At 35.9% G+C, this 16,702-nt stretch overlaps 1 protein-coding gene across 3 annotated transcripts in view; it reads left to right on the forward strand.

The window, feature by feature from the left end:
* Positions 1-15,323, forward strand: part of LOC128858735 (zinc finger protein 37 homolog) — a 35,748-nt gene extending 20,425 nt beyond the window's left edge. The window contains exons 6-8 of one of the 3 annotated variants that reach the window (XM_054095219.1): positions 11,961-12,080; positions 12,185-12,280; positions 13,621-15,323. In XM_054095219.1, coding sequence (XP_053951194.1) covers positions 11,961-12,080; positions 12,185-12,280; positions 13,621-14,565 — 1,161 coding nt within the window. In that variant the 3' untranslated portion in view covers positions 14,566-15,323. Of the gene's footprint in view, positions 1-1,225; positions 2,341-11,960; positions 12,081-12,181; positions 12,281-13,620 lie in introns of those variants that run through there. The other 2 variants (XM_054095217.1, XM_054095220.1) reach the window with 2 other exon arrangements.
* Positions 15,324-16,702: the final 1,379 nt, after the last annotated feature.

Here is a 16,702-nt window from a genome sequence, read left to right on the forward strand (position 1 = left end):
ATTCAATACTCTCGGAGGTTTGCCATTGCCTGCCGAGGGGCGGCCACTATTTTTTTCATTTTGGTGTTTCACAGAGATTCGAACCTACATATTCCGAATTTCGAATGGTAGTCGTGCACCAATCCACTCGGCTGGGGCGGTCGCCTTCTTCCTATACCCTCGATTAATTTTCGTTTCCTTTTAAAAAATTACCGTTATATGGAAAATGGCGCACTTTTTGTCCCATTTGGAGCTTTATAATAACAACTACTTTGTAATTATCGTTTGAATGTGCAGATGAATGGAAAAGCCAAGCGGACTTCTTTATTAGATATGTTTCATTAAAACAAACTTTTTATTTATTTTTTTATTTTATGTGAAATAAGTTGACGACCGAATTGTTTGTGCGAGACTACCATTCAGATGGTACCGCATTAATGGATATCGAACAGGAAACATCAGAAGGGCAAATGAGATGAAAGCGCATCATTCTAAATGGATCAGTGTCCTCCACCGTTAATCAAAAATTGCGTATTCAGCTACATTTTCTCAACAATCACGTGCCAGTTTTTTAAAATTCACACTGAGGAGCGTTAACAAAGGGGTTAGGTTAGGTTTTATGATTGCCCTTGATAAAACCCATTTGGACGAGAAATTAAATTATTCCACCATTGCAATAGCAAACGATCGATTGTCTTTAATTACTGCGTCTATAATGGCTTCTAAACGTGTTTGATGTATTAAATCTTGATTTGTTGCGTAGGCTAGCGAGTTTATATTCCTTGACTCAGTTGTACACTTGGACGCAGTAGCCACATTGTTGTTGTCGCGAGTTATTCACTATTAGGCCAATCTCACGAACTTTTTGCTCAAAGTTAGGTACAGTAGATAGGTCTGCGCTTCTTTTTAATAAACGCACAATTTGCACAACGCAGCATTCGCGTTGCCAACTTTGCTCAAGGATACAGATATTAACTTTTTTAGCACAAAAAATTGAGATATCGAGATTAGCTTGTGACTCAACCATAATTTTAATACCCATGTTTACCAGACTCAGCCCGGGTGGTATTACAGTTACTCCGCCGTATTAAATACTGGAGTGAAGTATTCTCTTTAAGAGGTCACAAGATCCAAAGCTTTTGTTTCTTTAGAGATTGCAACTACATGCGTTTTTTTATTTCATTTTTGATAACATTCTCGATACTGAATGAAATATAGTACATATTGTGTTTTTATATTTTTTCAGACTAAATTAAAGTCAACAATTCAGAAAGAGACAACCACACCAAATATATTTTTAACTGACTCGGAATGCATAGTTTTGGCTGAACTTTATAAGACGTACACTTGTCTTTGGGATGAAAAGGACATCGCGTATAGGTTTAGGAATAGACGTGAAGAAGCTTTAAAATCTTTACAGGAGGAATTTAATAACAAATCTGCATTACACTTGTCACGACTTGAATTGGAAAGTGTAATTTTACGACTGCGAAAATCGTGTTCTATCGAAAAGAAAGAAAAAATAACATGCAAAAGAAACAAAATACGACATCGGCCAAACTGTTCATATTACGATTACATTGCATTTCTCGAGGTAGATGTTCCCCCCTTTGAGTGTTCAGTATGTGAAAAATTGTTACCTGGTTTAGGTCAGTACAAAGTGCATTTAGCATCTCATGATGGTTCGCTGCCATTTAAATGTCATGTTTGCGGCCATGGCTTTCAGTTGGCATCCAATTTAACAGTACATTTGCGAAGGCACGTACATGACTACACCTACAGATGTGAGGTGTGCAATAAGCCCTGCGCAACAACTACAGAAATAAAAATCCATATGCGTTCGCACACAGGCGAAAAGCCATTTGTTTGTTCCATTTGTGGCCAGAAATCTCGAACATCATCTCACCTTTTGGTACACACATTGCGTCACCAGAAAAGACCTCGACACAAGTGTAAGCTTTGTTCGAAAATGTTCTATGAAACAGGAACGTTGAACGAACACATGAGCGTTCACAGGAATGTGCGAGACAAAATATGCGATGTATGCAACAAAGGTTTTACAAGTAATAAGCAATTGCGCCAACATCAACTTATCCATAGCGCCGAAAAGAAATATGTATGCAAACTTTGCGGAAAGCGGTTTGCGCAATTCGCCGGCCTTAGTGGGCACATGAAGTCGCACGGTACAAAGTTGTCTGCGAACGCCTCCGCAAATACGAATTCAGAATAAAGAGCACTACTTCGTTTCCAATAAAAATAAGTATTACTTTATTTTTATATCCTTGTAAGTAAAAATGAATTGTCTTGATAATTATCATTTTAATGAATTTGAAAATAAAAGAAAGAACATTGAAAAAATCAGTTTCGTTATTTTTGTTTTGTCGTAGAATTTTTGTGCTTATGTTTGTTTGAGTTTGACAGAAGCCTTTTGGTTTTACTGCCCTGCACAGGAATTTTAAGCCTCCGAGTACACCGAAATCATCTCATAAAAACCATATTTTCCCCGGGAGTCGAAATAAAACTGTAAAAACATTCAGTTTCAGAACTACACAAAAACATAAGCATAAGAACTAGGGATGTAATTTTTTTGGATCTTTGTTTATAAGGTCAAAAAAATCAATTTTTTTTTTCGTTTTAAGTGATTCCTAATTTATTTCAGAATATTCACACAAAGTTACAGAACCTAATTCTCAATATTTCCGTAGATACAAAGCCAAAGGAAGGCGAGCGTTAGGTAGTTACGCTGTGACCGGACAGCTATAGTACAAACTTTATCTTCTTTTCTCGACTTTTCATTTTTATGATTTCTTTGAATTGGCGTACATGAATAAAAAGAAACTAATGAACCTTTTGAAATCATAGTTTGTACCCTTCAGTATTAAATTCTCTTCTATTTGAACTAACAAAATAGATAAAAAAAAATTTTTCAAGATTTTTATACCAAGTTGAAGTGAATTTTTTTTTATAGAAAGGCATTTTTTTCTTTCAAACCTCCAAAAAGTTGAAATTTTGGAATTTCTCTCAGTTTTCTTAGTTCATCTAGAATAAAAAATCATGATAATTAGAAATCCATTTGAATTTTTTGCTTTAGATAATAATTACGAGCTGTATCTTGTACGCCAGTTGGGAACTCCAGCGTTGCAGCGCTCTACTAATTTCTATGTTAAACATTTTTTTTCAACTTATTTTAACCAGTTCAAAAATTTTTTATACTTTTTAAATGTTCATTAAAAGATAGAAAAAACTTCGCAGTGCTAAATTAATTTTTTCCTTAAAAAAAAAATCGCAAAGAGATGCCATTTTTAGACCTCATAAACCAGGCTTCCCCCTTAATAGATTCCTGGTTTTCGGGATCTTATGTTGGCCAAGTCCCCAGATCCCGGGCATGTCCTGAAATTAATAGGTTTTTGAGCAACTCTCTGTATAAAATTATTTCAAATCGGTGTTTTTGGTTGATATTAATAAATTTTAATAAAAGGAAGTGAACGCGTGGATGGAAAATCAGAGGTTTCAACCGAATGATTTAAATATTGTTATCATATATCACAGTTTATCAAAAGTATGACTCATTTATGTTCCCGGCCGAAATTAAACCAAGTGTGGAGTTTATAATATAGGGTGGGCCATGTAAAATTTGTCTTCTGAATCGGCTATAAAAAAAAAAAACTAATGAATATTTTTTCAAACTTTTCTTTTTATTTTGAAGATTGAACATTGTCACTTCGTCCCCTTAGTATTAAAATAGACTATAAATTTTTTGATGTTTTGAGAAAATGAATTTCAAACTTTTTGTCGAAAGTAGCTCTCAAATCTCGTTATGTCTGTAAATATTTATTATTTTTTGACTGACGTTTTGACCCACTTTGTGGAACTAGAATTTGACAAAATTTTGACCACATATAAAATCGACGATGGAGAATCCAAAAATTCAATAAAAAATAATAGCCTATGAGCACATATATTATATTATTATACTAAGGGGACGATTTATGAATGAAAAATAATATCGTTCAAATAACTGCCACGACTGGCTTTATAGTAGGCCATTCGATCAACCCCATTTTTAAGCACATTTTCGATTTTTTGGGCTCCAATTTCATGAATGGCAACTTCGATTTCGTGTTTTAAGGCATCAATCGTCTCTGGATGGTTCGCATAGCATTTGTCCTTAACGGCTCTTCACAAAAAATAGTCCAACGGGCTTTAATCACAGCTCCGAGGCGGTCAATTGATATCGGAATTTCGGCTGATTATTCGGTTTTCAAAAACGGTAGCCAAAAGTTCGAGTGTAACTTTGGCAGTGTGACAAGTTGCCCCGTCCTGTTGAAACCAAATGTCGTCCATGTCATCCTCTTCAATTTTTGGAAACAAAAACTCGTTGAGCATGTCACGGTAACGCTCGCCATTTACTGTAACCGCGGAAGAAGAAGAAGACTCACCACTTTGGAAATAGGTTTTCAATATTACCCAATTTTGTTCAAGCGTATAGCGTCCCATTTCGTAAATGTCAAACCTTTAAGTAAATTATGAACACATTTGCCATGTCATTTGTGTTACTATTCTCAAAAAAAAAAAAGGTGGTTCAAAAAGCAAACGCTATATGGTCCACCCGTTATATAAAATATGTAGATCAGCGAATTACTTTTTGAGATTCAATTTTATCTGTTTTGATTAAAATGTGATCATAAATGAAATAAAGCATTGACCTAAACGTGAACCAAATTGATTGCACCAAAGCTAGCAGAATTACCGTTCTACTTTAACACTTTGTGGCTGGATAGTTGATAGAAATTGAGATTTTTTTCGACCGCCTTTTATCACCACCATTGAAAAAATATCAATTTCAAAATTAAAACCACTGACAGATACGCATTTCTATTCAATGAAGTTTTCGAGCTGCTATTTAAGGCCCTATGCAATTTGTACTTGGCTTGAAGGGCTGCTGTGAGTGACTGAATTACTGAATTTTTAGCTGTTATTCTTCGCATCCGAAAAACAAAATTTTCCGCCAAACTCATCTGTTTTATAAAAGAAAGACGTTGCAAACGCTTAAAAATATTCCCAGCAATCCTATGATTAAGATCTGTTGTTTTCGAGGTTTTTGGAACTTTAAATGACTGAGATTCCGGGATTGAAATCCCTAACAAGCTACTAAAAATAAAAATAAGCCCCACACGATGATTTTATAGGGCTATCTAGCGTTTATTTATTAGAAACTTTTTTTTATATTACATAACTAGGAAATTTGCGCATATGTTATTAAAGTACATGTTTTAATATTTTTTAAGAGTAGGGTAAGCTGTGGAGCAAGCATCTGGGTTGAGGGGAACGTGGCACTGATTTCACTGCTTAATCCTTTCGAGCAGCAAAGCTTGCGCCTCATTTAGGCTCTTTTTTGCTCCTTTCGCAATTATTTTCTCCAGGTTATGTTCACTTATTTTACTGCTTAGTCGGCAACGAAGATTATGCTGAGAGGCTAGCAGAAGAAGATGAATCAGTTAAGTGACTACATTCAGCAGAATAGTCTTTTAGTCATTCTCTAGCAACTCCTAACAAACATTTTTCATATCTTTTTTTATTCTGTGGATTGAAGGTACAATTTTAAACACATTTCTAATCGGCAGTTAATCAGGTAGAAACCCACTTCTTATACCATTTTCGGGTTTTATATTGAATCGCAATATATCGAGTTAGTGCAAATATTGATCTGAGAGGTCAACTCCTTTCATATATTTGTTATACACTAATACACAAGTTGGCTTAATTATATCATGACTAGTCTTCCTGTTTTTTCCCCCTTATTTTTGCCATGGAGGCGTCTTTAATAGTTGACACCATTCAGACAAGCCAGCCCTTCCAAATAAGAGGATTGACCTCTTCCTTCCGTAACCCCAATTGTTCCCTTTTTGTTCCACAGATTCTTATTTTATTTTTCAACAATATTTCAGCCGTAGACACTATTGTAGTAATTATCTTCATAAATGTGGTACCACGAACCAAAGTATGTACACAAGGCTGCAAAATTGACAGGATTGTTACGTGTAATTTTTTCTCCTCACCGGAATAAATTTTAAGGTAGCATATAAAGTCAGTTTCACTTTAGCTAACCATTCTGACTGAAATTCCATACTTTGTAAGTCTTTGAGAATTATACGTTCTGAATTTTAGACATCTTCTCCAAGGAATCATTGCCTGATCACGGGACAACTGCTGTCTGGGTGTATAAATCGATTGAAATTTTGGTAAAAAATAATCCAAAAGGGGTTTCAGTTTTGAAATTCTGTTGCTAGAAACTGGATTTTGCAAATTGTCTTTAAAATGGAGAAACGTAAATATTTCTTCGAAGTACTTTCTTGACATAATCTTTGAAAATATAGGGGCTTCTAGTAACGGATCGGTTGACCTACATTCCCTCCAGTGTGACTTTCGTGTTTGTCCCATTATAATTATTAATTCCAGCAACGGTTTCATGTCAGTCCATTTTAAACATTTACCACAACTTTCAGATAATATTTCCGCAAGCAAATCGAAAAAGTCCTTACCGAAGTTTAACTTTGTCACTTCACTAATGCTTTGTGGGTTACTACATTCAGCAGTTACACCAGGCACATTCTTCTGAAGAAATAGAGGAATTCTCTCCAACATCATAACCGTTATCTTAATTTTCAGAGTGACTCTCAATAATTACGGTTTTCCGTCCTTTTGTTGGTCTGATATTTCTATCATCTGAATCAGAACTATGTTCTGAAAAACTAGCATTTTATGAATCACTAGCATAGACGTCGACAGTCCGACAAATTATCTTCACAAAATTTTTCTTCAAAAAGTTCGCAATGAACCATTTCTAAAAATTTAAGAATAACGATTTATACATCGCCTCCTAACTGCAAAAATGTAAAACAACTTGATCTTACCACGTTCGCTTATAATCTGAGACTTTTTCAATAATATATTTACAGTTTGATTGTAAATGTAACGAAGACAAATCGTCAACATTAACCTCAACGATCCCGGTCAACAAGTTAAAATATATCTTTCGTATTGTCATTTCGTAGTTTAACATATCAATTTTATGCTCCTGATTCATATTGACCATCTTGGTATTAATTGCAGCCTTCAGAGAATGAGAATGGAGATATTCATTAGTTTCGCGCTGCACTATACCCCAAAAATTTTCAGCCATCCAAACTTGTGTCGCCATAAGTTTATGTGAAGGAGCAGAGTCTTGCTGAAAGATGCATGGGCTGTCACCGCGTACACTATTAACACAGGCTTTTACTACTGTCTCTAGAAACTCGCGATGTGTATATAGCAGAATTCACTCGAAATCCTCGCGTGAAGCAGGTGTGGTGTGGCATGTCCTTTGTTGCTCACTGCACCTAAAACCATAACAGTGGGTGAAAACTTAGCATGTAAAAACTTAACATAGCCATCTAACATTTCTGTGCTCGGCTTTTAGGTTAGGTTAGCCTGGTTGGCAATAAGCCAAGCATAGACCTTTTGGTCCCTAGCGATACCAGATGGAGAATACCTAAAGTAGACATCATGTAGGATGTCAGCGCTTTTGGCGAATCTAAGTAGGGCTGGGAGTTCCGCTTTTGAGACGTCTTCCAGACCCTCAAACAGTGTGGCTCCCAGGCATCTTAGTCGCGTTTTTGATAATGCCGGACAAACGCACAGAAGGGGTTCTAAAGTTTCCTCAACATCCTCTCTGCATTGTCCGTGTTAGCAATCCCTATCTTGTACGCATATGCAGCCAATAGATTATGACCTGTTAGCATGCCTATAATAGTTCTGCATTCCTTTCGCGAGAGCGTAAGTACGAATTGAGTCAGTTTTTTGTCGTTAGTTCTACACATGACTTTTGCTGTTTTGCATGTGGTCAGGCCAGTCCACCTAGCTTCCACTTGCCTTTTCATGTGGTCGTCCATTTCGTTGTATATTGTGTTTAGCGGTTTTGGTATGTCATTCTCTTGCTCAAAAGGTAGTCTAACAGCACTTTTGCTATCTCATCTACTATTTCGTTCCCCATAATGCCTTTGTGACCAGGTACCCAGAAAATATGCAGCCAACTGTTTCCGGCTAGCCTTTCTATGGCCTCCCTGCTCCGTCGAACATTTTTGGGCTTAATACAATATGAGCTTATTGCTCTTATTGCTGCTTGACTATCCACGTACATATGTATATATTAATTGTTGAGTTCTTTCTTGTTCTAGTGTAGGCTAGCTCCGCGGCTTTCCCCACGGCAAAAACTTCCGCTTGGAAAATTCTGCTGTGGTCTGGCAGCTTGATAGGCTGCCTTATTCCTAATTTTGAGCAGTAAATACCCGCTCTCACTAGAGTTTTAGAGCCATCTGTATAGATGTGAAAAGTTCTATGGTCAGGCTTCATGCCTTTGTGCCATCCCTCCTCTTCAATTGTAGTGCAAAACCTTCTCTCCCAATTAAAGTACGGAGTCAAGTAGTCCGTGCCACCTGAGCTCCACTTTCTCATTGAGCTGTGACCGAAGGGTCTGCAGGTGAATACCCCCGCAGCCATTAGCCTCCTCGCGGATTTCGCTGCCAGGTTTTCCGCCATGAGGTCAATAGGTGGCATGCTGAGTATCATTTCCAGCGCCGCCGTTGGAGTGGTTTTCATCGCTCCTGTTATGCACAGAGCAGCGAGTCGTTGAATACTTTCCAGTGGCATTGAGTATGTCTGTTTTGTCGGCTTTTGGTTTTGGTCAAAATTTTTTTTGTCAGAGCATCTCAGGCGCTTCAGGGTTTTTAATTTTGCTTAGAAGCTGTTTTGATCGGGTAGCAAGTTGTTCTCGTGTTTGCTCCGCCATAAACTGTCTTCTACGCATATCGTAGAATTTATACCGGAAATCTTCATGGACAATTCGACGGCTAAGACTCTCAGAAACATAAAGCTCCCTCACAAGAGCCTTTATTTATTTTGCAGGATCCTCGTCAATGATCGGTTGCACTTGTTGAATACATTCCGCGAATCGGACAGTGTTAGAACGCTCCCGATGATTTCAATTCACGGCGAACCTTATGAACGAGTGAAAGGGCGCACTTAAGAAAATTAGAGATTTCTAATTCGGTTTGATTTGTACATATAGCGACGATAACTGCATGTCTCTTCATTTCGGGAATTAAATTGTGGTCCTCCATGTTTTATTTCAAAAATAATGGATTCTGAAAGTTATTGCCACATACATATATGCATGTGCTCAAATAGCGTATGCATCCTGTAGATTTGTAAATATTTACAGGACGTCGAAGTCTATGGTGATTTAAAAGAGTTTACGAGCGAAAAGGATAGTTCCCTACGTACTATTGTATATATCTTTCGAGAGACTTAATGAACGAAGACATTTTCTCAGTTGTTATTTTGGAGGCATTTCTGAACTCTGTATAGATTACCACTGCTGTAGTTGTGAGCGGATAAAACATTTGACTACAATTTTTGCATAATACTGCGAAAGTGAAAATAGCAGTACATTAAATACTTGACCGACTAATATCGGAACGAACGCTATGTAGGACTGTGATATCATCCGCAAGGGGACACTCATGAAATAACAGTACATTAGAAAGTTTTTGACACTCACAGAGCTCTAAGGAGAACCCTTAAGGCGTGGTCAACACACCAAGTCACTTTTCGTTTCATAAGCACAACGAAATTTTTAAATAAAGGATAGTCATGCAAAAATCATACTATAAAAATCAGGTCTTTAGAGGGAAAACGTTATGCTGTGCAATTCAATATATGTACGTTAAGCTGCGCCGACATGTGATAATCGTCAAGAGACTGAGACTTGTATGCTTGCAGCTATAGGAAATAATAAGCACAATTCGCTAAAGCTGAAATGATTGTACCTAACCGCTGGGCAATTCGAATGATGCAATAGCATTCTTGTCACTTATTGAACTTGATGCATTCCCCGATCAGCAGAATATGCACCAATCTTGCTTCAAGGTAGTAATCCAATCATGTGTGCCAATCTTCATAATCAGATGACATTACATTGTTCAATTTAATCCATAATTTTATTATTATTATTTATTTATTATTTATTATGTATTGTTCGACTTTCTTAAAATAAACATTACATTTCATTTTTAATCATTAACATTAGAACGTACGACAGTGACACTAGGTCGTTTGTCGGAAGAAAAAAGAAACAAAAAAAAAAAAATCTTACATTTTACATATGTTACTATGGTACTATGTATTGAATTCGTTTAAAATTAATTTTCTATATTCTATAGCACCAGTGATGAACTTAAATAAGTTATTATATCCAGAAGGGCCAATACCATTTAAAATTTCTATGATTTCATCTCGGTTTAAACTATATTTTCCAAAAAAAATTTGACGAATTCTTTGAAGTATCGGGCATTTTCCTAAGAAATGTGTGATGTCTTTTAATTCATTTAAGTTACATAAAGTGCCATTTAAATCCCTTTGACTTCCCAAGTATATTAAATCACATCTGGCTTTCATAATACACATAATTTTATAGTTTCCAGTATTATCGTTTAAATAGCTTCTGGCGTTGTTATGGTCTAATTCCTTATATAATCGGGTGCTTTGGTGTGCCCTTTCCCATAAAGTTCGAATATTCGAATCATGAAGATTTTCTGGTATTGAAATTATATTTCTATCCCACTCTCTTTTATTTGTGCCAGATTACTAATTTCTTCAACCCAAAATATCTATTTTTCTAAAATCTTTTTTGATAGTACATGAGGCAATCTATTATCATCATATTTAAATAACGTTTTGAATATATATTTTAAATGAAGCTACAGTGTATACAAATGAAAACTTGGAACATTTGTCTCCAAGAGAATGCAATAAGATGGCGTATTACTCGGGAGATGAAGTACCCTTTTTAAAAAATAAAGTTGAATTTTGTCTACTTCTTCAAACAATGAGTTTCCCCATACCTGTGCAGCATAACTCTGGATTGCTCTAATCACCGCTAAAAACAGTTTCCATTTTGCCGACAACTTAATTTTATTTTTACTAAGAAATGTGCGCCAAGTTGCATTTATGCTATTTTTTGCTAGAACATTTCTATTTTCTATATGTTGCTTGAAACTGAGTTTTGATGTTAGCTTTACACCCAAGTAAGTATATTCTTTCGTTATTGGTATTACTTCGCCGTGAAAAAACCACTTTTCTTTTTCTACTATTCTACCGCCTCTCCGAAAAATCATTATAGCTGACTTAGATAAGTTTACTTGCATATTCCACTTATCGCAGTATTTTTCTAAGTTGCTTATCATTTTTTGAAGAGCACTAACCTCATCTGCCAATATGACGATATCGTCAGCATATAATAGCAAACGGATATTTAACTCATCTACAAAGAGTCCTCCCTCCAAGCAGTCGTGCAGGTCATTCAAGTAAAGAGCAAAGAGCAAAGGTGAACTATCGAACATGTATTTCTGTAATAACTTACAATAAAGTTTGCCATTTTGGTGGAGATTCCTATTTCATGAAGCTTGTATAGCAATAGTTGTCTAGGGACAGTATCAAAAGCGGCTTTAAAGTCCACAAAAAACGCGTACACTTTTTTCTTCTCCCTAAACTTAATATGGACTATTGCTGCTAGGTTATATATGTTATCTACGGTTGAATGTCGCTTTCTGAAACCTGCTTGAAATTCTGTTATAATATTTGTATTTTCTACCCAGCTTGTGAGTCGCTCATTTAAAATGCCCATCATTATCTTTGCAACACAATTCATGAATGAGATACCTCTATAATTGGAGGGAGATTTCCTATCGCCTTTTTTAAAGAGCGGATATATCAGACTTGTTTCGAAACATTCAGATACTTGGCCCATATTATATAGCTTATTAAAAACGTTAATCCATAATTGTAGAGTTTAGTAGAATTTATGAACGTGCCACAGTTTTTTTTACAAGCGTTACATCATACAAAATGGCTTAAGTTCTATAGTATTATCTTTTTATTGACAGCGCACTAACAGTAATCGTAAGGGTCTAAAAGAAGCTGGTGAGACAGAAATGATCTCAGGAATCGGTCGCATTGTGCCACATCCACCTCATAGGAATTCAAATGAGTTCAATGAGAAGCAAGTAAGTTTGGATATAATAACAATTTAATGTATGCTTAGTACTCATTTTATTAGTTTCATAGTCTTAATTTCAAATAAATTGTTGTATTTTTGTGTTGACAGCAGACCAACAATTTTGAGGGACCTAATGCCGATGATGTGAGAAAAGAAGTTCTTGAAACCGAAAGTGCCCCCGAATTTGCTGCTCGTAATAAGACTCAAGTAAGCTTTTTTTTTGTATCAATATAATGCTAAAAAATCATTAAAAATTCAGTAAAGGCTAACATTGAAAAGTAGTTAGTAACAATTGTTACAAATTATCACATTTTGATGTTTATGTACCCAAAAAACTTGCCAAGTAGGAGAAAGGGAGAGAGCAAAATGAAATTTCATTTTGAGGGAAATTTGCCAGTTTTTACTGTATAAACTTTTACTTGCAAGAATTCGCAAGTGGGAAAAACTGCTGTTCGCAAAGTAAAAACCAACACGAATTAAAATTCGCGAATTGCAATTCCTAATGGAATGTTCTTCATCTGACAGCTATGATGATGAAATCATATGATACCGAAGCTCGTTATTTTGCTTTTATTGGCTTAATTTTTGTTTTCAATTTAATACGATTTAATAATTTTAATACAAGTGAATAAATTTTAATTTTTGTGATTTTTCGTGCCAACAATTTAATAAGCTGTTCGCAAGTTGTTACTGATTTTGAGTTCATGTACTTTTTTTTTGATATTTTCCTTTTTGAGAGAGAATTCGCAGAAATTAAGGGGTTACATGGGTTTCGTTGGTTCAAAACATCGATTTTTTTTTTTTTTTTTGCTTATTAATTTCTACATCTCAGGAATATTATCCTAAATTTTCAAGTTGATCCGCACAATAAATTCGGAGTTACAGCCTTTGGAATGTGTGCGCTCCAAGCCACTTTTATTGTTACTCAAAACTTTAAACGCGTTTTTCTCGGAACTGTGTTTTCAAAGTCGGTTGTCAAATGTTCTCGGAAACTACTCAACCGATCTTGATGAAATTTTACACAGGTGTTCGAAATACAATTTACTCGGGCTTGAACGAAGGATTTTTTTTCAATTACAACTATTTAAAAAAAACAAAATGTCAAGCAAATTTGACCGCAATTTTCTGTTTTTTGGAAAAATGTCTGCCAAAATTCCAATTTTTGTCTTTTTTCTTTCCTTCGCTCAAGCACGAGTTTATGGTCTTAACTAAAACACTTATTTTTGTTTTTCCATTTTTGATGAGCCTGTCAGGAGTTATGCTGACAACGCGGACGCACCTTTTTTTCGAGGGGTCACCGGAAATGACGTCACAATGGAGGAGTTTTAATTTTTTTTTTTTTTGAAAATTTCAGAAAGTATTCTTTCAATATGTACATATCTATAAGACAGAAAAAAGTTTGAATTAAATAAATAATTTTTTACATAGAAAAAAAAATATTGAAAAAAGGCCTTTTTTTACCCGACGAAACCCTTGTAACCCCTTAAGTTAACGGACCTAATCTAAGATAGGCAATTGAATAACAAATTATTATTTTTTTCTCGCAGGGCAAATCCAAACCGGAAAACAAGAAAGTCACAACAACGGACAGTCTGTTGGATGATAGGCAATGCATAATTTTGGCTGAAATTTATAAGTCGCATCCTTGCCTTTGGAATGAAAATGACATCGCTTATAGGTTCGGAAATAGACGCAACGAAGCATTAGAAGCTGTTTACACGGAATTCAATGCCAAAACTGGATTAAACCTGGCACATCTTGATTTGGAGAAGGAAGTTTTTCGTTTGCGAAAAATCTGTTCAAATGAGAAGAAAATGAAAATCGCGTGCAAACTGAATAAATTAGTTTATAATACAGCTTGTACTTATTACGATGACATTGCATTCCTCGAGGTCGACGTTCCGCCTTTTGAGTGCTCAATATGTGAAAAATTGTTACCTGGTTTAGGTCAACTTAAAGTGCATTTAGCTTCTCACGATGGTTCGCTACCATTTAAGTGCCCTATCTGTGGACATGGATTCCAGATAGGGTCCAATTTAACAGTTCATCTACGAAGGCACGCTCAAGACTACATGTATAATTGCGAAGTGTGTAATAAACCTTGCGCTACATCAACTGAGAGAAAAATCCATATGCGTTCACACACAGGCGAAAAACCTTTTGTTTGTTATATGTGTGGTAAAAAGCTTTTGACATCATCTCATTTGTTATTACACACAATGCGACATGAAAAACGAACCCGTCATAAGTGTAAATTTTGTTCGAAAACGTTCTATGAAACAGGCACATTAAAAGAACACCTTTTGGTACACAACAAATTGCGAGACAATATCTGCAATGTTTGCGGCAAAGGATTTAAAAGTAAAAAGCAACTGGGACAACACAAACTTATCCATGATGCAGACAAAAAATATGTATGCAAAATATGTGGAAAACGTTTTGCGCAATCCGCCGGCCTTTGCGGACACATGAGATCACACGGTCCCAAGTAGTCTACGTAAAGCACCTAAAGCACAAGTAAAAGTAAAATTCCTACTGAAGATAAGGGTTGCATACACTCTGAAGTATTTTTGAATGCTCAACTCAATTTATGTGTACAATAAATAAATTTAATAAGTTTATCATAGCTTATTCATATTAGGCAAAGTGTCGATAAGGCACTTTTCTTATTAAGTCGTAAGAAATAAATTGCTTATAAACGTACTACATAAAACCTTGACTTTCTCCGATCATAGCTAGTTGTTTTTGTTGTTGTAGCAGCTTGCAAAATCCTGCAAGAGCAATGTAGTTTCCGGTCGTCTTCGTCTAGTTGATCTAACGGCAGGCCCAGGAAACTGGAGAGGGATGTTAGGTGAACAGGTGAAAATGTAGTTAGTGCGGGGTGCTTCACATACTGGACAAATGTTTTTTTGGTATGAACGTAATTGTGCCAAAGTTACGCGGGTATCCCGTGGTGGCTGGTGCTCTTCAGCTGCTGTGAATGGTAATTGGAAGAGGAAGATGATGAGTGTCTCTCGATGAATGCCATTGAGCGTATGTCTAAGCCCTGATTGGTCCAGTAGTTGTCAGTTCGTTTTATCCTGGATGTCTCCCCAGTAAACTAGCCCTGTCTAGAGCATAGATAGCACTTGTTTATGGACGAATTTCGTGATTTGACAAATGAATGCAAATTTATTGCGTTGAAAAATAAGTTTAATAGTTGTTTTGATTTTGTACATATACAGGCAAGAACAATTTTTGCGACTAAATCAAAATACAAAATTTAATGAATTTAAAATGTATTGATTAATAATAAAATAATTTTGATTTCAAAACTAAACTAAACCCTTTTTAATTAAAAAACAAACAAAAAAAACAAAAACGATAACTTTTCGGCTGAAGCAGCGAAAAATATATTTCTTTCATATATTTAAAAAAAAATTGGAAAAGTAATGAATTACAATCACAATGAATTAAAAAGCATTAGCGGTTAGGCCATCAGCTTTACCTAACATAAGTATTTATATAATAACATTCGTGTATAATTTAGATTTCAAAATACAAATTAATTTTGTAAATAAAGTGTATAAAACTTTTAATGTTTTCTGCGTTTACTTCGGACAGAAGTTCTTCTATTGTGTGGCTTGATATTGATTGTCTTATTGAATGTAATGCTTCACAATTTGTAACGATGTGTTGGACAGAAAGTGTCTCTTCGGTGCAGAATTGACAAACGTGGTTTTGTGGGTTGTTGTTTTGAAAGAGGTTGCTGTGGGACAGGCGTGTATGTCCAAGCTGAAAACGGGTATAAATAATCGTGTTTCGCCTTGTGGTTGTTGCTGGGAAGATTGGAGGATTGAAGCTTGGATTAACGCATTTATAATAATGGTTTATGTTTTGCCATCGTTGTAACATTTGTTATCGATTTGCTTTGTTAGTTGCGTTTTTTAGGTAGACCTTGTTTACCCGCCGTAGCCGAATGGGTTGGTGCGTGATTACCATTCGGAATTCACAGAGAGGTCGTTGGTTCGAATCTCGGTGAAAGCAAAATTAATGAAAAACATTTTTCTAATAGCGGTCGCCCCTCGGCAGGCAAAGGCAAACCTCCGAGTGTATTTCTGCCATGAAAAAGCTCCTCATAAAAATATCTGCCGTTCGGAGTCGGCTTGAAACTGTAGGTCCCTCCATTTGTGGAACAACATCAAGACGCACACCACAAATAGGAGGAGGAGCTCGGCCAAACACCTAACAGAAGTGTACGCGCCAATTATTTATTTATTTTTTGTTAAAACTTTATATTGTGTGTAACGGCGACTTAATGGCAAGTTTTGCTGCTGCGTCTGCTAAGGTGTTTTCACGTATTTCAACATGGCTAGGGATCCAAAACAACTTTATTTTTTCAGGGTTTGATATTAGCGTATCTCTGATTTGAGATATCAATATATCGTTGATATATCATATAATCAAACATTTTATTTCTATTGCACAATCAAGGTGTAGTCCATATGTAGAAGTCCATGCGAGTGTGGAAAGTTACTGATCGCCATTCACTTGGGAGTGGCCAGGACGATTCTTCTGCATATGGTTCAAGCAGCCCACACCTCCCGGGATTAGTCCAAGTATCCTCTGGGTAGCTTCCGAACACCCGTT

Source organism: Anastrepha ludens, chromosome 3 (genome assembly GCF_028408465.1).
Source record: "Anastrepha ludens isolate Willacy chromosome 3, idAnaLude1.1, whole genome shotgun sequence".
In the NCBI taxonomy this organism is placed as follows: domain Eukaryota; kingdom Metazoa; phylum Arthropoda; class Insecta; order Diptera; family Tephritidae; genus Anastrepha; species Anastrepha ludens.